At 37.7% G+C, this 21,290-nt stretch overlaps 3 protein-coding genes across 4 annotated transcripts in view; 2 read left to right on the top strand and 1 right to left on the bottom strand.

Moving 5' to 3' along the window:
* apol (apolipoprotein L) overlaps positions 1-12,706 on the top strand; it is a 64,738-nt gene extending 52,032 nt beyond the window's left edge. The window contains exons 2-5 of the mRNA XM_039685771.2: positions 10,592-11,179; positions 11,280-11,315; positions 11,462-11,554; positions 11,640-12,706. Coding sequence (XP_039541705.1) covers positions 10,592-11,179; positions 11,280-11,315; positions 11,462-11,554; positions 11,640-12,573 — 1,651 coding nt within the window. The 3' untranslated portion in view covers positions 12,574-12,706. The remainder of the gene's footprint in view (positions 1-10,591; positions 11,180-11,279; positions 11,316-11,461; positions 11,555-11,639) is intronic.
* Positions 12,707-13,530: 824 nt separating this feature from the next.
* On the bottom strand, positions 13,531-20,346 carry LOC120489123 (uncharacterized). 2 transcript variants are annotated; one of them, XM_039685774.2, is made up of 4 exons: positions 20,211-20,346; positions 19,234-19,299; positions 16,722-17,501; positions 13,531-13,761 (listed from the first exon to the last, which is right to left on the bottom strand). In XM_039685774.2, exons 2-4 carry the CDS (start codon positions 19,262-19,264, stop codon positions 13,667-13,669), a joined length of 906 nt encoding a protein of 301 aa, XP_039541708.2. In that variant the 5' UTR covers positions 19,265-19,299; positions 20,211-20,346; the 3' UTR covers positions 13,531-13,666. The 2 variants fall into 2 exon arrangements, with proteins under 2 accessions (XP_039541708.2, XP_039541707.2); XM_039685773.2 differs by lacking the exon at positions 20,211-20,346 and having other exon boundaries at positions 19,234-19,350.
* On the top strand, positions 19,541-20,848 carry sult3st1 (sulfotransferase family 3, cytosolic sulfotransferase 1). The gene is given in 3 exon segments (XM_089128031.1): positions 19,541-19,816; positions 19,818-19,965; positions 20,369-20,848. Coding segments are annotated over 3 exon segments (645 nt in total). The 5' UTR covers positions 19,541-19,652; the 3' UTR covers positions 20,702-20,848.
* Positions 20,849-21,290: the final 442 nt, after the last annotated feature.

Raw genomic sequence — 21,290 nt, 5'->3', positions numbered from 1 at the left:
CTGTCGTTTTTTTTTCGGGTCGAAATTTTGAAGTTTGATGTCTCAGCTCTGGAAGGGTCTAGATCATCCATTGTTGCACTAAGGTCAAAGTCTCGTGGCCCTCTATCAGAATCCAGAGTTTTGAGAAGATTGGAGAAACTTAATTTTTCGCCCAAAAATGAAAAAAACGAAAGGGGTAACACTGTCGTTTTTTTTTCGGGTCGAAATTTTGAAGTTTGATATCTCAGCTCTGGAAGGGTCTAGATCATCCATTTTTGCACTCAGGTCAAAGTCTCACAGCCCTCTATAAGAATCCAGAGTTTTGAGAAGATTGGAGAAACTTAATTTTTCGCCCAAAAATGAAAAAAAACAAAAGGGGTAACACTGTCGTTTTTTTTTTCGGGTCGAAATTTTGAAGTTTGATATCTCAGCTCTGGAAGGGTCTAGATCATCCATTTTTGCACTCAGGTCAAAGTCTCACAGCCCTCTATAAGAATCCAGAGTTTTGAGAAGATTGGAGAAACTTAATTTTTCGCCCAAAAATGAAAAAAAACGAAAGGGGTAACACTGTCGTTTTTTTTTCGGGTCGAAATTTTGAGTTTCGATATCTCAGCTCTGGAAGGGTCTAGAGCCTCCATTTTTGCACTCAGGTCAAAGTCTCACAGCCCTCTATCAGAATCCAGAGTTTTGAGAAGATTGGAGAAACTTAATTTTTCGTCCAAAAATGAAAAAAAACGAAAGGGGTAGTAACACTGTCGTTTTTTTTTTCGGGTCGAAATTTTGAGTTTCGATATCTCAGCTCTGGAAGGGTCTAGAGCCTCCATTTTTGCACTCAGGTCAAAGTCTCGTGGCCCTCTATCAGAATCCAGAGTTTTGAGAAGATTGGAGAAACTTAATTTTTCGCCCAAAAATGAAAAAAACAAAAGGGGTAACAGTGTCGTTTTTTTTTTCGGGTCGAAATTTTGAAGTTTCATATCTCAGCTCTGGAAGGGTCTAGATCATCCATTTTTGCACTCAGGTCAAAGTCTCGTGGCCCTCTATCAGAATCTAGAGTTTTGAGAAGATTGGAGAAACTTAATTTTTCGCCCAAAAATGAAAAAAACGAAAGGGGTAACACTGTCGTTTTTTTTTTCGGGTCGAAATTTTGAAGTTTGATGTCTCAGCTCTGGAAGTGTCTAGATCATCCATTGTTGCACTAAGGTCAAAGTCTCGTGGCCCTCTATCAGAATCCAGAGTTTTGAGAAGATTGGAGAAACTTAATTTTTCGCCCAAAAATGAAAAAAACGAAAGGGGTAACACTGTCGTTTTTTTTTTCGGGTCGAAATTTTGAAGTTTGATGTCTCAGCTCTGGAAGGGTCTAGATCATCCATTTTTGCACTCAGGTCAAAGTCTCACAGCCCTCTATAAGAATCCAGAGTTTTGAGAAGATTGGAGAAACTTAATTTTTCGCCCAAAAATGAAAAAAACAAAAGGGGTAACACTGTCGTTTTTTTTTTTCGGGTCGAAATTTTGAAGTTTCATATCTCAGCTTTGGAAGGGTCTAGATCATCCATTTTTGCACTCAGGTCAAAGTCTCACAGCCCTCTATAAGAATCCAGAGTTTTGAGAAGATTGGAGAAACTTAATTTTTCGCCCAAAAATGAAAAAAAACAAAAGGGGTAACACTGTCGTTTTTTTTTTCGGGTCGAAATTTTGAAGTTTGATATCTCAGCTCTGGAAGGGTCTAGATCATCCATTTTTGCACTCAGGTCAAAGTCTCACAGCCCTCTATCAGAATCCAGAGTTTTGAGAAGATTGGAGAAACTTAATTTTTCGTCCAAAAATGAAAAAAAACGAAAGGGGTAACACTGTCGTTTTTTTTTTCGGGTCGAAATTTTGAGTTTCGATATCTCAGCTCTGGAAGGGTCTAGAGCCTCCATTTTTGCACTCAGGTCAAAGTCTCGTGGCCCTCTATCAGAATCTAGAGTTTTGAGAAGATTGGAGAAACTTAATTTTTCGCCGAAAATGAAAAAAAACGAAAGGGGTAACACTGTCGTTTTTTTTTCGGGTCGAAATTTTGAATTTTGATATCTCAGCTCTGGAAGTGTCTAGATCATCCATTGTTGCACTAAGGTCAAAGTCTCGTGGCCCTCTATCAGAATCCAGAGTTTTGAGAAGATTGGAGAAACTTAATTTTTCGCCCAAAAATGAAAAAAACGAAAGGGGTAACACTGTCGTTTTTTTTTCGGGTCGAAATTTTGAAGTTTGATGTCTCAGCTCTGGAAGGGTCTAGATCATCCATTTTTGCACTCAGGTCAAAGTCTCACAGCCCTCTATAAGAATCCAGAGTTTTGAGAAGATTGGAGAAACTTAATTTTTCGCCCAAAAATGAAAAAAACAAAAGGGGTAACACTGTCGTTTTTTTTTTCGGGTCGAAATTTTGAAGTTTCATATCTCAGCTTTGGAAGGGTCTAGATCATCCATTTTTGCACTCAGGTCAAAGTCTCACAGCCCTCTATAAGAATCCAGAGTTTTGAGAAGATTGGAGAAACTTAATTTTTCGCCCAAAAATGAAAAAAAACAAAAGGGGTAACACTGTCGTTTTTTTTTTTCGGGTCGAAATTTTGAAGTTTGATATCTCAGCTCTGGAAGGGTCTAGATCATCCATTTTTGCACTCAGGTCAAAGTCTCACAGCCCTCTATAAGAATCCAGAGTTTTGAGAAGATTGGAGAAACTTAATTTTTCGCCCAAAAATGAAAAAAAACGAAAGGGGTAACACTGTCGTTTTTTTTTCGGGTCGAAATTTTGAGTTTCGATATCTCAGCTCTGGAAGGGTCTAGAGCCTCCATTTTTGCACTCAGGTCAAAGTCTCACAGCCCTCTATCAGAATCCAGAGTTTTGAGAAGATTGGAGAAACTTAATTTTTCGTCCAAAAATGAAAAAAAACGAAAGGGGTAACACTGTCGTTTTTTTTTTCGGGTCGAAATTTTGAGTTTCGATATCTCAGCTCTGGAAGGGTCTAGAGCCTCCATTTTTGCACTCAGGTCAAAGTCTCGTGGCCCTCTATCAGAATCTAGAGTTTTGAGAAGATTGGAGAAACTTAATTTTTCGCCGAAAATGAAAAAAAACGAAAGGGGTAACACTGTCGTTTTTTTTTTCGGGTCGAAATTTTGAATTTTGATATCTCAGCTCTGGAAGTGTCTAGATCATCCATTGTTGCACTAAGGTCAAAGTCTCGTGGCCCTCTATCAGAATCCAGAGTTTTGAGAAGATTGGAGAAACTTAATTTTTCGCCCAAAAATGAAAAAAACGAAAGGGGTAACACTGTCGTTTTTTTTTCGTGTCGAAATTTTGAAGTTTGATGTCTCAGCTCTGGAAGGGTCTAGATCATCCATTGTTGCACTAAGGTCAAAGTCTCGTGGCCCTCTATCAGAATCCAGAGTTTTGAGAAGATTGGAGAAACTTAATTTTTCGCCCAAAAATGAAAAAAACGAAAGGGGTAACACTGTCGTTTTTTTTTCGGGTCGAAATTTTGAAGTTTCATATCTCAGCTTTGGAAGGGTCTAGATCATCCATTTTTGCACTCAGGTAAAAGTCTCACAGCCCTCTATAAGAATCCAGAGTTTTGAGAAGATTGGAGAAACTTAATTTTTCGCCCAAAAATGAAAAAAAACAAAAGGGGTAACACTGTCGTTTTTTTTTTCGGGTCGAAATTTTGAAGTTTGATATCTCAGCTCTGGAAGGGTCTAGATCATCCATTTTTGCACTCAGGTCAAAGTCTCACAGCCCTCTATAAGAATCCAGAGTTTTGAGAAGATTGGAGAAACTTAATTTTTCGCCCAAAAATGAAAAAAAACGAAAGGGGTAACACTGTCGTTTTTTTTTCGGGTCGAAATTTTGAGTTTCGATATCTCAGCTCTGGAAGGGTCTAGAGCCTCCATTTTTGCACTCAGGTCAAAGTCTCACAGCCCTCTATCAGAATCAAGAGTTTTGAGAAGATTGGAGAAACTTAATTTTTCGTCCAAAAATGAAAAAAAACGAAAGGGGTAACACTGTCGTTTTTTTTTTCGGGTCGAAATTTTGAGTTTCGATATCTCAGCTCTGGAAGGGTCTAGAGCCTCCATTTTTGCACTCAGGTCAAAGTCTCGTGGCCCTCTATCAGAATCTAGAGTTTTGAGAAGATTGGAGAAACTTAATTTTTCGCCGAAAATGAAAAAAAACGAAAGGGGTAACACTGTCGTTTTTTTTTCGGGTCGAAATTTTGAATTTTGATATCTCAGCTCTGGAAGTGTCTAGATCATCCATTGTTGCACTAAGGTCAAAGTCTCGTGGCCCTCTATCAGAATCCAGAGTTTTGAGAAGATTGGAGAAACTTAATTTTTCGCCCAAAAATGAAAAAAACGAAAGGGGTAACACTGTCGTTTTTTTTTCGGGTCGAAATTTTGAAGTTTGATGTCTCAGCTCTGGAAGGGTCTAGATCATCCATTTTTGCACTCAGGTCAAAGTCTCACAGCCCTCTATAAGAATCCAGAGTTTTGAGAAGATTGGAGAAACTTAATTTTTCGCCCAAAAATGAAAAAAACAAAAGGGGTAACACTGTCGTTTTTTTTTCGGGTCGAAATTTTGAAGTTTGATGTCTCAGCTCTGGAAGGGTCTAGATCATCCATTGTTGCACTAAGGTCAAAGTCTCGTGGCCCTCTATCAGAATCCAGAGTTTTGAGAAGATTGGAGAAACTTAATTTTTCGCCCAAAAATGAAAAAAACGAAAGGGGTAACACTGTCGTTTTTTTTTCGGGTCGAAATTTTGAAGTTTGATATCTCAGCTCTGGAAGGGTCTAGATCATCCATTTTTGCACTCAGGTCAAAGTCTCACAGCCCTCTATAAGAATCCAGAGTTTTGAGAAGATTGGAGAAACTTAATTTTTCGCCCAAAAATGAAAAAAACAAAAGGGGTAACACTGTCGTTTTTTTTTTTCGGGTCGAAATTTTGAAGTTTCATATCTCAGCTTTGGAAGGGTCTAGATCATCCATTTTTGCACTCAGGTCAAAGTCTCACAGCCCTCTATAAGAATCCAGAGTTTTGAGAAGATTGGAGAAACTTAATTTTTCGCCCAAAAATGAAAAAAAACAAAAGGGGTAACACTGTCGTTTTTTTTTTCGGGTCGAAATTTTGAAGTTTGATATCTCAGCTCTGGAAGGGTCTAGATCATCCATTTTTGCACTCAGGTCAAAGTCTCACAGCCCTCTATAAGAATCCAGAGTTTTGAGAAGATTGGAGAAACTTAATTTTTCGCCCAAAAATGAAAAAAAACGAAAGGGGTAACACTGTCGTTTTTTTTTTCGGGTCGAAATTTTGAGTTTCGATATCTCAGCTTTGGAAGGGTCTAGATCATCCATTTTTGCACTCAGGTCAAAGTCTCACAGCCCTCTATAAGAATCCAGAGTTTTGAGAAGATTGGAGAAACTTAATTTTTCGCCCAAAAATGAAAAAAACGAAAGGGGTAACACTGTCGTTTTTTTTTTCGGGTCGAAATTTTGAATTTTGATATCTCAGCTCTGGAAGTGTCTAGATCATCCATTGTTGCACTAAGGTCAAAGTCTCGTGGCCCTCTATCAGAATCCAGAGTTTTGAGAAGATTGGAGAAACTTAATTTTTCGCCCAAAAATGAAAAAAACGAAAGGGGTAACACTGTCGTTTTTTTTTCGGGTCGAAATTTTGAAGTTTGATGTCTCAGCTCTGGAAGGGTCTAGATCATCCATTTTTGCACTCAGGTCAAAGTCTCACAGCCCTCTATAAGAATCCAGAGTTTTGAGAAGATTGGAGAAACTTAATTTTTCGCCCAAAAATGAAAAAAACAAAAGGGGTAACACTGTCGTTTTTTTTTTCGGGTCGAAATTTTGAAGTTTCATATCTCAGCTTTGGAAGGGTCTAGATCATCCATTTTTGCACTCAGGTCAAAGTCTCACAGCCCTCTATAAGAATCCAGAGTTTTGAGAAGATTGGAGAAACTTAATTTTTCGCCCAAAAATGAAAAAAAACAAAAGGGGTAACACTGTCGTTTTTTTTTTCGGGTCGAAATTTTGAGTTTCGATATCTCAGCTCTGGAAGGGTCTAGAGCCTCCATTTTTGCACTCAGGTCAAAGTCTCGTGGCCCTCTATCAGAATCTAGAGTTTTGAGAAGATTGGAGAAACTTAATTTTTCGCCGAAAATGAAAAAAAACGAAAGGGGTAACACTGTCGTTTTTTTTTTCGGGTCGAAATTTTGAGTTTCGATATCTCAGCTCTGGAAGGGTCTAGAGCCTCCATTTTTGCACTCAGGTCAAAGTCTCACAGCCCTCTATAAGAATCCAGAGTTTTGAGAAGATTGGAGAAACTTAATTTTTCGCCCAAAAATGAAAAAAACGAAAGGGGTAACACTGTCGTTTTTTTTTCGGGTCGAAATTTTGAAGTTTGATGTCTCAGCTCTGGAAGGGTCTAGATCATCCATTGTTGCACTAAGGTCAAAGTCTCGTGGCCCTCTATCAGAATCCAGAGTTTTGAGAAGATTGGAGAAACTTAATTTTTCGCCCAAAAATGAAAAAAACGAAAGGGGTAACACTGTCGTTTTTTTTTCGGGTCGAAATTTTGAAGTTTGATATCTCAGCTCTGGAAGGGTCTAGATCATCCATTTTTGCACTCAGGTCAAAGTCTCACAGCCCTCTATAAGAATCCAGAGTTTTGAGAAGATTGGAGAAACTTAATTTTTCGCCCAAAAATGAAAAAAACAAAAGGGGTAACACTGTCGTTTTTTTTTTTCGGGTCGAAATTTTGAAGTTTCATATCTCAGCTTTGGAAGGGTCTAGATCATCCATTTTTGCACTCAGGTCAAAGTCTCACAGCCCTCTATAAGAATCCAGAGTTTTGAGAAGATTGGAGAAACTTAATTTTTCGCCCAAAAATGAAAAAAAACAAAAGGGGTAACACTGTCGTTTTTTTTTTCGGGTCGAAATTTTGAAGTTTGATATCTCAGCTCTGGAAGGGTCTAGATCATCCATTTTTGCACTCAGGTCAAAGTCTCACAGCCCTCTATAAGAATCCAGAGTTTTGAGAAGATTGGAGAAACTTAATTTTTCGCCCAAAAATGAAAAAAAACGAAAGGGGTAACACTGTCGTTTTTTTTTCGGGTCGAAATTTTGAGTTTCGATATCTCAGCTCTGGAAGGGTCTAGAGCCTCCATTTTTGCACTCAGGTCAAAGTCTCACAGCCCTCTATCAGAATCCAGAGTTTTGAGAAGATTGGAGAAACTTAATTTTTCGTCCAAAAATGAAAAAAAACGAAAGGGGTAACACTGTCGTTTTTTTTTTCGGGTCGAAATTTTGAGTTTCGATATCTCAGCTCTGGAAGGGTCTAGAGCCTCCATTTTTGCACTCAGGTCAAAGTCTCGTGGCCCTCTATCAGAATCCAGAGTTTTGAGAAGATTGGAGAAACTTAATTTTTCGCCCAAAAATGAAAAAAACAAAAGGGGTAACAGTGTCGTTTTTTTTTTCGGGTCGAAATTTTGAAGTTTCATATCTCAGCTCTGGAAGGGTCTAGATCATCCATTTTTGCACTCAGGTCAAAGTCTCACAGCCCTCTATAAGAATCCAGAGTTTTGAGAAGATTGGAGAAACTTAATTTTTCGCCCAAAAATGAAAAAAAACAAAAGGGGTAACACTGTCGTTTTTTTTTTCGGGTCGAAATTTTGAAGTTTGATATCTCAGCTCTGGAAGGGTCTAGATCATCCATTTTTGCACTCAGGTCAAAGTCTCACAGCCCTCTATAAGAATCCAGAGTTTTGAGAAGATTGGAGAAACTTAATTTTTCGCCCAAAAATGAAAAAAAACGAAAGGGGTAACACTGTCGTTTTTTTTTTCGGGTCGAAATTTTGAGTTTCGATATCTCAGCTCTGGAAGGGTCTAGAGCCTCCATTTTTGCACTCAGGTCAAAGTCTCACAGCCCTCTATAAGAATCCAGAGTTTTGAGAAGATTGGAGAAACTTAATTTTTCACCCAAAAATGAAAAAAAAAAACGAAAGGGGTAACACTGTCGTTTTTTTTTTCGGGTCGAAATTTTGAAGTTTGATATCTCAGCTCTGGAAGGGTCTAGATCATCCATTTTTGCACTCAGGTCAAAGTCTCACAGCCCTCTATAAGAATCCAGAGTTTTGAGAAGATTGGAGAAACTTAATTTTTCGCCCAAAAATGAAAAAAAACGAAAGGGGTAACACTGTCGTTTTTTTTTTCGGGTCGAAATTTTGAGTTTCGATATCTCAGCTCTGGAAGGGTCTAGAGCCTCCATTTTTGCACTCAGGTCAAAGTCTCACAGCCCTCTATAAGAATCCAGAGTTTTGAGAAGATTGGAGAAACTTAATTTTTCACCCAAAAATGAAAAAAAAAACGAAAGGGGTAACACTGTCGTTTTTTTTTTTTCGGGTCGAAATTTTGAGTTTCGATATCTCAGCTCTGGAAGAGTCTAGAGCATCCATTTTTGCACTCAGGTCAAAGTCTCGTGGCCCTCTATCAGAATCTAGAGTTTTGAGAAGATTGGAGAAACTTAATTTTTCGCCCAAAAATGAAAAAAACGAAAGGGGTAACACTGTCGTTTTTTTTTCGGGTCGAAATTTTGAAGTTTGATGTCTCAGCTCTGGAAGTGTCTAGATCATCCATTGTTGCACTAAGGTCAAAGTCTCGTGGCCCTCTATCAGAATCCAGAGTTTTGAGAAGATTGGAGAAACTTAATTTTTCGCCCAAAAATGAAAAAAACGAAATGGGTAACACTGTCGTTTTTTTTTCGGGTCGAAATTTTGAAGTTTGATGTCTCAGCTCTGGAAGGGTCTAGATCATCCATTTTTGCACTCAGGTCAAAGTCTCACAGCCCTCTATAAGAATCCAGAGTTTTGAGAAGATTGGAGAAACTTAATTTTTCGCCCAAAAATGAAAAAAAAACAAAAGGGGTAACACTGTCGTTTTTTTTTTCGGGTCGAAATTTTGAAGTTTGATATCTCAGCTCTGGAAGGGTCTAGAGCCTCCATTTTTGCACTCAGGTCAAAGTCTCACAGCCCTCTATCAGAATCCAGAGTTTTGAGAAGATTGGAGAAACTTAATTTTTCGCCCAAAAATGAAAAAAAAACGAAAGGGGTAACACTGTCGTTTTTTTTTCGGGTCGAAATTTTGAGTTTCGATATCTCAGCTCTGGAAGGGTCTAGAGCCTCCATTTTTGCACTCAGGTCAAAGTCTCACAGCCCTCTATCTGAATCCAGAGTTTTGAGAAGATTGGAGAAACTTAATTTTTCGCCCAAAAATGAAAAAAAAAAAAAAAACGAAAGGGTCGTCACTGTCGTTTTTTTTTCGGGTCGAAATTTTGAGTTTCAAAAATGGAGGCTCTAGACCCTTCCAGAGCTGAAATATTGAGATCCCACGTAGCATTATGCCATTATAAATATCTCAATATCTCAGCTCTGGAAGGGTTTAGAGCCTCCATTTTTGCACTCAGGTCCCTCTATCAGGGCCCTCTATCAGAATACAGAGTTTCAAGAATATCAGAGAAACTCAAAATTTCGACCCCTTAAAAAAACGACAGTGGTACCCCTGTCGTTTTTTTTTCTGGGGCGAAAAAAAAGTTTCTCCAATCTTCTCAAAACTCTGGATTCTGATAGAGGGCCATGAGACTTAGACCTGAGTGCAAAAATGGAGGCTCTAGACCCTTCCAGAGCTGAGATATTGAGATCCCACGTAGCATTTATGCCATTATAAATATCTCAATATCTCAGCTCTGGAAGGATCTAGAGCCTCCATTTTACATATGAAACTATTATCAGTACACTACAAATAAACTGGTTATATGCCTTTATTAATAAATTAAATCTAAGCCTTTATTAATATACTTTATTATTTTTGAGACATTTATAAAAATGCCTTCTATATTTCTTTTCCCTCCACTGTACTCCATCACAGGCGACTGCACGTACGGAATTGACACTTGGTTATTGTCATTTCACCATATTTTTGAACAGACAGTGTGTTTACTTGAAAATATTACTGTATATTTTCAGTTTTAATTTATATTTCCATCGTAAGTTTGGTCTTAAATTTAATTTAGAAGTGTTATTAAAAAGTCTTAAATTTAAATTGTTTATACCTGTAGCCACCCTGAATATATTAGCCTAGTTATAATTTATATAAATTAAAGAAATATATTTAGCCTAACATTTGGTACAAGAAAGATGGAAATAATAACCATTTATGGGGTCAAAAATTTGGTCTAAATGAGCTGACGTTGGGTTAAAATGTGTAACCCATGTGTTGTGTCCAATATTTACCCAGCGTTGGGTTGTCAATTGAGTTGTTTTAAACCCAGCAATTTTTAGAGTTTAAAAATTTAAACACACCACAACAAACTGTTGTCAACAACTTAACTTACATCTCAATATGAACTGCACTTACCAAGAATAGCTCTTCTGAATGTCTGGAAAAACATTTCTCTGAAAATCTGCTCAGAAGTACCTACTAAGTAGTTTAAACTGCTGATTAAATTATTTTGAAATGCATTTATCTCATATTTATTTAGATAGGAAATATAATTGTTACTATGTAAATTGTTCTGTTTTGGCACAGGGAACAATTACAGGAGCTCCTGTCGGAGTATGTAGAGGACACACTCAACCACATTCAGACCGTGAGGGACTTCTGTGACAAACAACAAAAATGGACCCTTCAGAGAGAGACAGAGCTGGAGAAGATGAGAGACATCAAGGACCAAGCAGATAAAGTCAGTCTTAAGTTTGACCATGTTCAGCGCTCAGAGAACAAAACCAAGGCTTTTGGGGAGTACTTGTGGAGTGGTTTAACTCAGATCAAGGCTGACTCCAGACTCCAGGAGCTGGAGAAGGAACTGGGTGCTGTCCTGAAGGACACACTTGATGGTTTGGAGAAACTTGACCACTTCCTGGATGCAGTGGAGAAGCTCACAGTCACCTCACTATTTGTCTTCACTGGCCGGAGCTTCTTGCCAAAGGGTGAGAGTCCTGAAAGTGTGAGATCAGTCATCACAGCTGCCAGAATGGCCTCTCCTCTCCTTATCCACTTTAAACGAAATGCAGAAACCTTCTTCCTTCCTTCACTCAACAACTTGGACGTCCTAGCCTTTCAGTTAGACAAATATATACGTATCACAGAAAAGATCTGCGAGAGAATGGAGAAAAAGTTAGTACTGACATTCATGCAATGTTCATTTAAAAGGATAGTAATTTGATAAACATGTTAAAACGGCAAATAATGGCATTTATCCTCCCCTTCCCCACAGATCCAAGAGTTTTTTGTGGACTGGCGATACTTCTAGGTAAGTATTATAAATATCATGGGGTAATAATGAGGTAAGATTTTTTTTTTTGCTTTAAGATATCTAAATGTTTGCTTTTAAGATATTTGCTTTTATGATAATCTCTAAAATATAGCCTTTGTTAACCCTACTTTAACTCTTAACAGTAAGAAGGCTCAACCTGTGAAGTTCAGCTTGAACTTAAGTGAGGACTCCATGGAAAAAATGCTTGATCATTTGAAGCAGTTGTGCAAAATAAGGTGAGACCAGTTTTTATGATCCGGTGTTTTCTTCACACTCTGGTGCATTGTGTAATTTGTCTGTAAACTGTATTTTTTTTCCTAGGGTGGACCACAACACAAAGCTGGCCTTCATTTTTCAGGACCACGCTCTGCACTTCATTGGTTTATTCAGTAAGTGTTGCTCTAGAATGGAGAAGTTCCTGTCAGACCTGGAGGAGAATGCAGTTCAGCTGGACAAGATGAAGATGGGGGCCAGTATCTCCACTGTGGCTGGAAGTTCGGTTGGGGTGGCAGGGGGTATTTTGTCCATTGTTGGTCTTGCTCTCGCCCCTGTCACTGCAGGAGTATCATTGGCTCTCACTCTGACAGGTGTCGGTCTGGGCGTGACCAGTGGAGTCAATAGCATAGTCACAGGCATCACTGAAGCAGCAGTCAACTGTCACCATGGGAAAAATGCACAGAACATTTTTCAGAGATACATGGATGATGTGGGGAAGATTTTAGACTGTCTGGAGCAGGCCGGTAGTGAGGAGCATATAGAGGAACCTAATGTTGTGGATATGTTTAAAGCAGGAAAGTTGATAGCTTGTGCAGGAGGTGTGGCCAAAGGTATTGATGGTTTGGTAGATGCAGCTTCAGCTGTTAAAATACTCAAAACTGACGAGGTGATTGCTACTGCAGCAAAGGTCGGGCTCCAGGAAGCACAAAGTGCTCGTAGCATTCCCAAACTGGCAGCAGACCTTCCCGACATTGGCCAGCTGGCAAAAGGGACGCCACTAGCTCTCTCAAAGTCTGCTAGAGCTGGATTCATCACTCTAAATGCCCTCTTTATTGGTTTAGATGTGATTTTTATTTGCAAAGACAGTATAAGTCTGGCCAAAGGGAGCAAGAGCGAGGCCTCTCTGCTTATCCGCTCCAGAGCAGCATTATGGAAATCTGAACTGGAAGCCTGGCAGAAGATCCATGATTCCTTATGCATAGGAATTTGGAGGTTTAGAAAGAGTCAGGAAGTGTTGGAGCAACTTTTTCTTCCTTAAAAAAGCTTTAAAAAGTACGTTTCAAGATTGAGATGAGCATCAATGTATACCAACCGTTAGACCTGCTGTCCTCAAACAGTAATCAAATGTTCAATTTTTTTTCTCCAATCTTTCTGGTTTGGTAATAATTAATTTTTGTAAAATAAAAGCATTACTGAGATCTTGATATTTAGCACATGGCAAATGAATGTTTTGAATGAATGTTTTGGGAGTTAAAAATCCTTGCATACTAGTGGAAGTCTGAGCTGAAAACTTTGTGTACATATGATTTACACTGTCAAATATCACATTGAATTTATGTGTGCGCCTTATGTGTCAATGGCTTATGGATGATAATGGGCTGTTTAAGTGGCCTGGTTACACCTTATTTGTATCACTGTGAATGTATCTGCTGTTTATCACATGTTATTTGCTCTTGGGGTGTGACTGTTTTGATTGCTTCAGTTAAACACTGACAGTAATATTTACTTACAACAAGTAATATTATAAAATTGAGTGTATATGCATAAAAGGAAATTCTGAAAGATGCAGAGGATTGAAAACTAATTTTGTCAAAGACAAGCATGAAAAGAAGAAAATAACAGCTTTTGCATATTAAAGGAAATTTTTAATACATTTTAATTACAAACGGTTTCACTTCTAAAATGTCACAGAAAACCCCTGGTTCAATTTAGAATTGTACAATTTTAATTTATTTTTCAATTTAAAATTAAATCCCCCAAACTGGTAAAAGCAGAGCAGAACATTGTGGAAATCATATTTGTGCAGTTTTAAATTGTTTAAAATTTCATGATATATTCTTTAGTTACCATGATAGAGCCTTTAAAAAAAAAAGGAAATGTTTGAATGCAAAATATTACAACAATGTATTACGAGCTTTGATTTTGTAAATCATTAACAATAATTATGTAAATAAATAAAGTGACTAAGCATGTTTGTGTTTTTCATGTTTAAGTTGCTTTGGATGTTTCAGGTTTACTCTGTAGTATCAGGTACTACAGATGAGAAATGATGATGGGCTGGTTTCTGGTGGTGAGTTGTGGAAGTTGCAGGGGTGGATATGACTGTTTCATCCTGGGGTCATTTACGTTGTTCATTGTTGTTTGCAGCTCTGAACAAAGTTACTTCTGCCACTGCTAGGCAGGTCATTGTTATTATTGTATCTAGCCGAGGCTTTCTGTTCCTCATCTGTAGAAAACAAGAAAAACATCCTAAGCGGATTGACTTTGACATGAGCAAGAGTGCTGCTGTTCATAATTTGGCTGTAGTCATGAAGCCACAGTTAATCAGTGAGTTTGATAAACTTGTTACTCACATTTTATGTAATATTCAGTTACTTGGTCTGTTTTTGCTTCACCAACGAAAATTATTCCAAACTAATCTAAACAAAATCAACCGCTGGCATTTTCGAGCAGCACACACTAGTTAACAGATCTATCTATCTGTATTTTTTGAAAGCATAGAACAATTAATTATCTAAAAACTGTCATTATCAAGCTAAAATATAAAAGTATAAATAATAAAATATAGCCATATTTGAGGTTTTTATTCTCATTTAACTTGTGTTCAGTACTTTTTTCACAAATATAACTCCACCTTTTCCTTTTTTTCACCCCCTCAGACCTGAATTATATTTCAAGTTTCTGAAAAATATAAAAGTACATTTTACCAGCTCATGAGGTTTCTATAAATTAAAACAAATGAAAAAATATATATATAATCCCGTCCCACGAACCCACTATTTGTCCAATAACCCACTATATTTACCAAATGTCCCGGGACCACTACCGGGCTACGCCCCCGTCCCACAAGCCCACTATTTGTCCAATAACCCACTATATTTTTTAAAGTTTTTCCGCAGTTCATTCAATATGCTGCAATTGGACGCGGTCCCATCGGCAATCTATTGAATAGGGATTCGGGTACTGTTTTTGATAGACATTTTAATTAAAGTTCCTGTCAAGATAAAAACTATTTAACTGCACTCAGGGGGACCCCCTGAGTCTGTGGTACCAAGCGCCATGCCATAATTCCACCGTCCACAAACCCACTATTTTTATAATGGCATAAATGCTACATGGGATGTCCATATCTCAGCTCTGGAAGGGTCTAGAGCCTCCATTTTTGCACTCAGGTCTAAGTCCCATGGCCCTCTATCAAAATCCAGAGTTTCAAAAAGATCAGAGAAACTCAAAATTTCGACCCAAAAAAAAAAACGACAGTGTTACCCCTGTCGTTTTTTTTTTTTGGTGCGAAAAAATACGTTTCTCCAATCTTCTTGAAACTCTGGATTCTGATAGAGGGCCATGGGACTTAGACCTGAGTGCAAAAATGGAGGCTCTAGATCCTTCCAGAGCTGAGATATTGAGATATTTAGAATGGCATAAATGCTACGTGGGATGTCCATATCTCAGCTCTGGAAGGGTCTAGAGCCTCCATTTTTGCACTCAGGTCTAAGTCTTGTGGCCCTCTATCAGAATCCAGAGTTTCAAGAAGATCAGAGAAACTCAAAATTTCGACCCAAAAAAAAAACGAGTGTTACCCCTGTTGTTTTTTTTTTTTTGGTGCGAAAAAATACGTTTCTCCAATCTTCTTGAAACTCTGGATTCTGATAGAGGGCCATGGGACTTAGACCTGAGTGCAAAAATGGAGGCTCTAGGTCCTTCCAGAGCTGAGATATTGAGATATTTAGAATGGCATAAATGCTACGTGGGATGTCCATATCTCAGCTCTGGAAGGGTCTAGAGCCTCCATTTTTGCACTCAGGTCTAAGTCTCGTGGCCCTCTATCAGAATCCAGAGTTTTAAGAAGATTGGAGAAACTTATTTTTTCGCACAAAAAAAAAAAACGACAGTGTTACCCCTGTCGTTTTTTTTTTTGGTGCGAAAAAATAGGTTTTTCCAATTGTCTTGAAACTCTGGATTCTGATAGAGGGCCATGGGACTTAGACCTGAGTGCAAAACTGGAGGCTCTAGGTCTTTCCAGAGCTGAGATATTGAGATATTTATAATGGCATAAATGCTACGTGGGATGTCCATATCTCAGCTCTGGAAGGGTCTAGAGCCTCCATTTTTGCACTCAGGTCTAAGTCTTGTGGCCCTCTATCAGAATCCAGAGTTTCAAGAAGATCAGAGAAACTCAAAATTTCGACCCAAAAAAAAAACGAGTGTTACCCCTGTTGTTTTTTTTTTTTTTGGTGCGAAAAAATACGTTTCTCCAATCTTCTTGAAACTCTGGATTCTGATAGAGGGCCATGGGACTTAGACCTGAGTGCAAAAATGGAGGCTCTAGGTCCTTCCAGAGCTGAGATATTGAGATATTTAGAATGGCATAAATGCTACGTGGGATGTCCATATCTCAGCTCTGGAAGGGTCTAGAGCCTCCATTTTTGCACTCAGGTCTAAGTCTCGTGGCCCTCTATCAGAATCCAGAGTTTTAAGAAGATTGGAGAAACTTATTTTTTCGCACAAAAAAAAAAAACGACAGTGTTACCCCTGTCGTTTTTTTTTTTGGTGCGAAAAAATAGGTTTTTCCAATTGTCTTGAAACTCTGGATTCTGATAGAGGGCCATGGGACTTAGACCTGAGTGCAAAAATGGAGGCTCTAGGTCTTTCCAGAGCTGAGATATTGAGATATTTATAATGGCATAAATGCTACGTGGGATGTCCATATCTCAGCTCTGGAAGGGTCTAGAGCCTCCATTTTTGCACTCAGGTCTAAGTCTTGTGGCCCTCTATCAGAATCCAGAGTTTCAAGAAGATCAGAGAAACTCAAAATTTCGACCCAAAAAAAAAAACGACAGTGTTACCCCTGTCGTTTTTTTTTTGGTGCGAAAAAATAAGTTTCTCCAATCTTCTTGAAACTCTGGATTCTGATAGAGGGTCATGGGAATTAGACCTGAGTGCAAAATGGAGGCTCTAGGTCCTTCCAGAGCTGAGATATTGAGATATTTATAATGGCATAAATGCTACGTGGGATGTCCATGTCTCAGCTCTGGAAGGGTCTAGAGCCTCCATTTTTGCTCCATTTTTGTCCATTGTGAAATGCTCCAGAAGTTAAAAAAAGGGGGCTGACATGTGATGTCCATTGTAATGGACACAGAGTCTGAATGGGTTAAACAATCAAGAAGATTAATTAATTGATCTTACCGCCCAATATCTGTTGGTCTTTTCTCCTTCTCAACCTTCTTAATTCCTTTGCCTTCAATGCCTCTCTCACTTTCTCTATGTGCTCTTCCCTCTTTTTTCGCTCTTCCTCCAATCTTCTCTCCTCTTCTTTCTCCATTTCGCTGGCCTTTTCCAGTACCGTCTCACTGGAGAGCATAGTACTTCCATTGTTAGCCATCATTTTTGTGATCTTGGCCAGAAGTTCATCCACCTGGTTCTCACCTTCTTTAAGATTGCTGTACAGCGCATGAAAACGGCCTCCACATTTCTCAACCAGCCTGTTTAGCTCCACGTTCAACTTCACTTCTTGCTTTAGGGTGGTACCACGTAACTGTTTTCTGTCTAAGACTGTGAAGACCACCAAACTGCAACTCCAGGCTTCTGGACCAAACAGCTCAACGTGTTCCTCCACGGCATGGCACTCACGCTGGGAGAATGTGAATGACAGTGGTACCACCAGCAGCAGGGCATGGGCACCAGGCTGGCAAAGACTCATACTCCTCATTATCTCCTTCTTCACCGTCCATACTGATGCAGAGGAGCCATTGACGTTGAACCATTCCCAACCCGGGGTGTCAACAACAAGCACCTGCTGTCCTCTCACCAGACCCTGACACGAGAAACTTGCTCGAGTCTTTACCCCAACCTCATCAAAGGCTTTCTTGCCCAGAATGGCATTACCAACAGCACTTTTCCCAGCTTCTGTCACTCCAACCAGGACCAATCTCAGTTTGGGAGAGTAAGATAAATTAATCCCTTCTTCTGTGGAAAAAAGAAAGATATAGACGTGAAAAAATATAGTATTGTCAGAGCAAAAAAAAAAAAAAAAACCACCACCAACAACAACAAAAAAAGGCTAATTGATTTTTTTTTACACCACTCTAGAACTAAATTTAATATACTTCATTGCATATAAAATGTATATCCATTTGGATTACTGTTTTAACATAAACTAATAAACTAAAGTGATGCATATTTGTCAATTGTAACAAAATAGGTAAGAAACATAAGATTCACTCAAAGAAATCAAATTAAGAATCAACATTTTGAAAAAAATAAATACATTTACAACTAAAATGAATGAGAAGTATGGCTAATATGTGTATGAGATTGAAACAAATTGGATTTGTTGATGATATATATATAAACCTGGTTACTGTGTGTTTAAAACACATTCAGTTTATTGTTAGTATTATTACAGAAATCTGACCAGTCACCCGTTTCAATTATGTATGACAGGCAAATATGCCCTACATTAAGTTTATTAGTTTGTTTATGTTGAAACTATGCTGTACAAATAGATGGAAATTGTAATTCAAATACAGTACATACATCTTTTGAATGTAGAATACTTACAGTACATTCAAAGGTCAGATATTTCCTAATATCTCCATTGTCCTTGGCAACATGATCATTTGGGTATAACTGAAACTGGCGCTACTTCGATGTCTCTCATATCACATTGCAAACTCGCTCTCTCATACAAATCCAACGGATGCCATCTCACATCTCTATTATCAATTACGATGAGGATTTCAGTATGAATATTATTATAGTGTTTGTCTTGTTACAAGGATGACTTAGTATATTGCAATGGGCTATTTTTTTCTTAACATTTTTTCCCTTAAAATATACCAGGGAAATTATAAAATAATTTGACCTCAAACCAGTACTTAATTCCCACATAATCATATTTGTTGTCAGGTTTATTTTAATGACTAGCTGACTGTAAACTGTATCACTTACATGATAGGAAAAACTTAAATAAATGTAATATTAAAGCCACTGTAGCTATTTTAGTAAATATTACATATAAATAATATTCTCCCACCCCCCATATTAGTGGTTTCATTTACCATGCTGTTTAAGTTACATTACTTTTTGTGTTGTTTGGTTTTAATCAGTAGCAATAAAGACAGTAATAAAAAGGTTGGGTGAATATCAGCTGCTGCTGCCTGTTGACATTATTGCTCCCTCGATAATAATATTGTATAATGAGCAAACACCAGGTCTGAAGACAGACACTAATTACTTTAAGTTTTTATTTGGTGATGCATGACTTTTCGATTTGGAGGTTTAGAGGTCTATTTTATTAAGCGTTACAAATATCACATATATAGGTCTACTACCTCTGTTGACCAAACATCTGATGAATGTAACTTTGGCCTTATTTCACTGCCACGACTGACTTCAAAGCTGTTAGGTAAATTTGATAGCAGTAAGACAAATCTGTTTGACTATAATTACGGTGTTACTTGTACTGAATTTGACGAATACATGTCTTAAATTATCTCTAAATAATCCCATAAGAAAACGTAGTCAAATTGGTTAGATCAGTAGTGTAAATAGTATATCTGTGACAGTTAAAGTCTACTTTCTAAGACATCAAATGCATTATACAAACAACATTGACTAATACATTTTTCCTGTGGATACTTTTACAACGCAACCATAGTTTAACTCATTACTATGCAAGAACTGGTTCTTTACTGACCATGACTGTGTGATACTTCTATCTGATCCATTCTCGTCCAGCCTGTTCAGTCAATTGTGCTGCTCTCTATAAAATAAAATCGTGATTACTGTTAGGTACGTCTGTTACAGCAGAATTCGTTTGGACAGTGACATATTTCTGTCCTCTTATCTAAATGCTATTCTCTCTGTACATTGTCAGCGCAATAGTGCGTCAGTTCTGATCAGGCTGTTTACAACCTATTTTACTGTCATATCCAAAGTACAAACTAAGACCAAGCCCGTTGTTACTGAAAATTAATTATTGAACATTTATGCTGTTTAGTTTAAGAACTAACAATGTTCTATCACCACTTTTAATTCCCTTTGTTCTCCCCTTTTCTAACTAATGACAACGCATTATGAAAAAATAAACAAAACAGATGAAACTTTAGCTATTGCATGACAACTGGTCCCTGTCTGATAAATTTGCTGCCAACAATAAAGATATACGAGTGTGTGAATTATTTAGTTGTTTACATACTAAACCAATTTTTTGCAGGTAGGCTTACAATATGGACACAGAACATCATAACATTAATATGCGAGGACAAAACAGACAAAAAAAAAAATTCCCAACAATCTTGAGAAGATGCTGTGGTTAGAGTACCGTGAAGGCAGACCGGACTATTACTGTGTTTGTGTAAGCCACATGTATAATCAAATGTTAGAAATGCTTTTGTTTGGACTAAGCCTCATTGCTCCTCGTGTCTTTTAAATGCTCTCTTCCTCTTTTCCCACATCTGGGCCAAAGTTGATACTCCCAAGAGCTTTGAAGACTTTCAAAGCAGTATCTAACAGGAAAAAGTTAGACTAACAGCACATCAGAGTATGTTTTAAAAAATGTTTGGACATTGACTTGGTATCCCTAATGTTCAGGCTTCTGCGTTATCAACCCTAATGTGACACAAAGGTTGTGTGTGTGTAAGGTGTAAAAAAAAAATAAAAATCAATTCTTACCTTGTGTTTTAGCTAGCAGTTTATCTTGGTTTAATCACATCCAACAGAGGGCAGTACAACATCCGTTTCCTGACACATAAGGACATGGTCATAATATTTCAGTATTTGCAGAATGCTCTTTAATACAGATTGTTAAAGATTTATTTTGATACTAATGCATTTGCATTTGGGTCCACGTTCAGGACAGCAGTGGGAAAAATCTGGATGATAATACTATCGCACATATTGTGGAGATGGCCACTTTTAAAAACATGACACAGGACCCAAAGGCAAACAATGAATTCATCCCACAAGATCTATTACTTAAGCCCCAAATCATGCACAAAGGTCAATGTTCAAAAATCCCAATCGTGGAATGTATAAACAAGCTGTATCTTTCACTTACGCTGTTGTATTTGTTTTGTGGTACTGTTGGAGATTGGAAGAACACATTCACTGTGGCACAAAAGGAAATGTGTTTTACTGTGTTTTACGCTTCATCTGGCACTTGAACACCAAGACAAAGCAAAACTAGTCACAAGAAACCGAACAATTGTTTGTTTATTTTCCTCCCAGTTGAAATCAAACACTATTTAATGGTAATTCAAATGCTAAAACCTTCCAAACAAACCATCAGGGTTTCTGAAGAGCCCCATTGGCTATGCACCCCAAAAGGGACATTCAATTATATTAAGGACATAAAATCAGTTTAAAATGACAGCATACTCTGAAGTGTAAATATTCATATTATAAATTTATATGTACTGTTGTGTGTTCTTATTTCTTTTATTTGTCTCGTTTTATTTTGTGGTGTGTATTTTATGTATGTCTACTACGCTACACCCAAATTGCCCGCAAGGGATCTTAATAAAGTTAAACCTTGAATATTCATATTTAATAAATGCTGTTCTTTCAAACTTTCTATTCATCAAAGAATCCTATAAAAATGCATCAAAATTTTCACAAAAACATTCAGCGGTTTTCAACACCGATTATAAGAAATGAGGAGTAATGGAGTAACGATACTGACAATTCAGCTTAAACAGGAATACAATTACACTTCAAAATATATTAAAATAATAAGTTAAATTGTAACTATTA

Source organism: Pimephales promelas, chromosome 3 (assembly GCF_988280905.1).
Source record: "Pimephales promelas chromosome 3, fPimPro1.hap1.1, whole genome shotgun sequence".
Lineage (NCBI taxonomy): Eukaryota > Metazoa > Chordata > Actinopteri > Cypriniformes > Leuciscidae > Pimephales > Pimephales promelas.
The sequence above is the reverse complement of the archived record's forward strand: the minus strand, read 5'-3'. Positions and strand labels throughout refer to the sequence as shown.

Coding starts and splice junctions, on each gene's coding strand:
- LOC120489123 (XM_039685774.2), bottom strand. CDS start 19,264: ATGGATCAGATAGAAGTATCACACAGTCATG. Junction 17,502..19,233: donor AGAAGTATCACACAGTCATG/GTCAGTAAAGAA, acceptor TTTTTTCCACAG/AAGAAGGGATTAATTTATCT. Junction 13,762..16,721: donor AGACCAACAGATATTGGGCG/GTAAGATCAATT, acceptor TGTTTTCTACAG/ATGAGGAACAGAAAGCCTCG.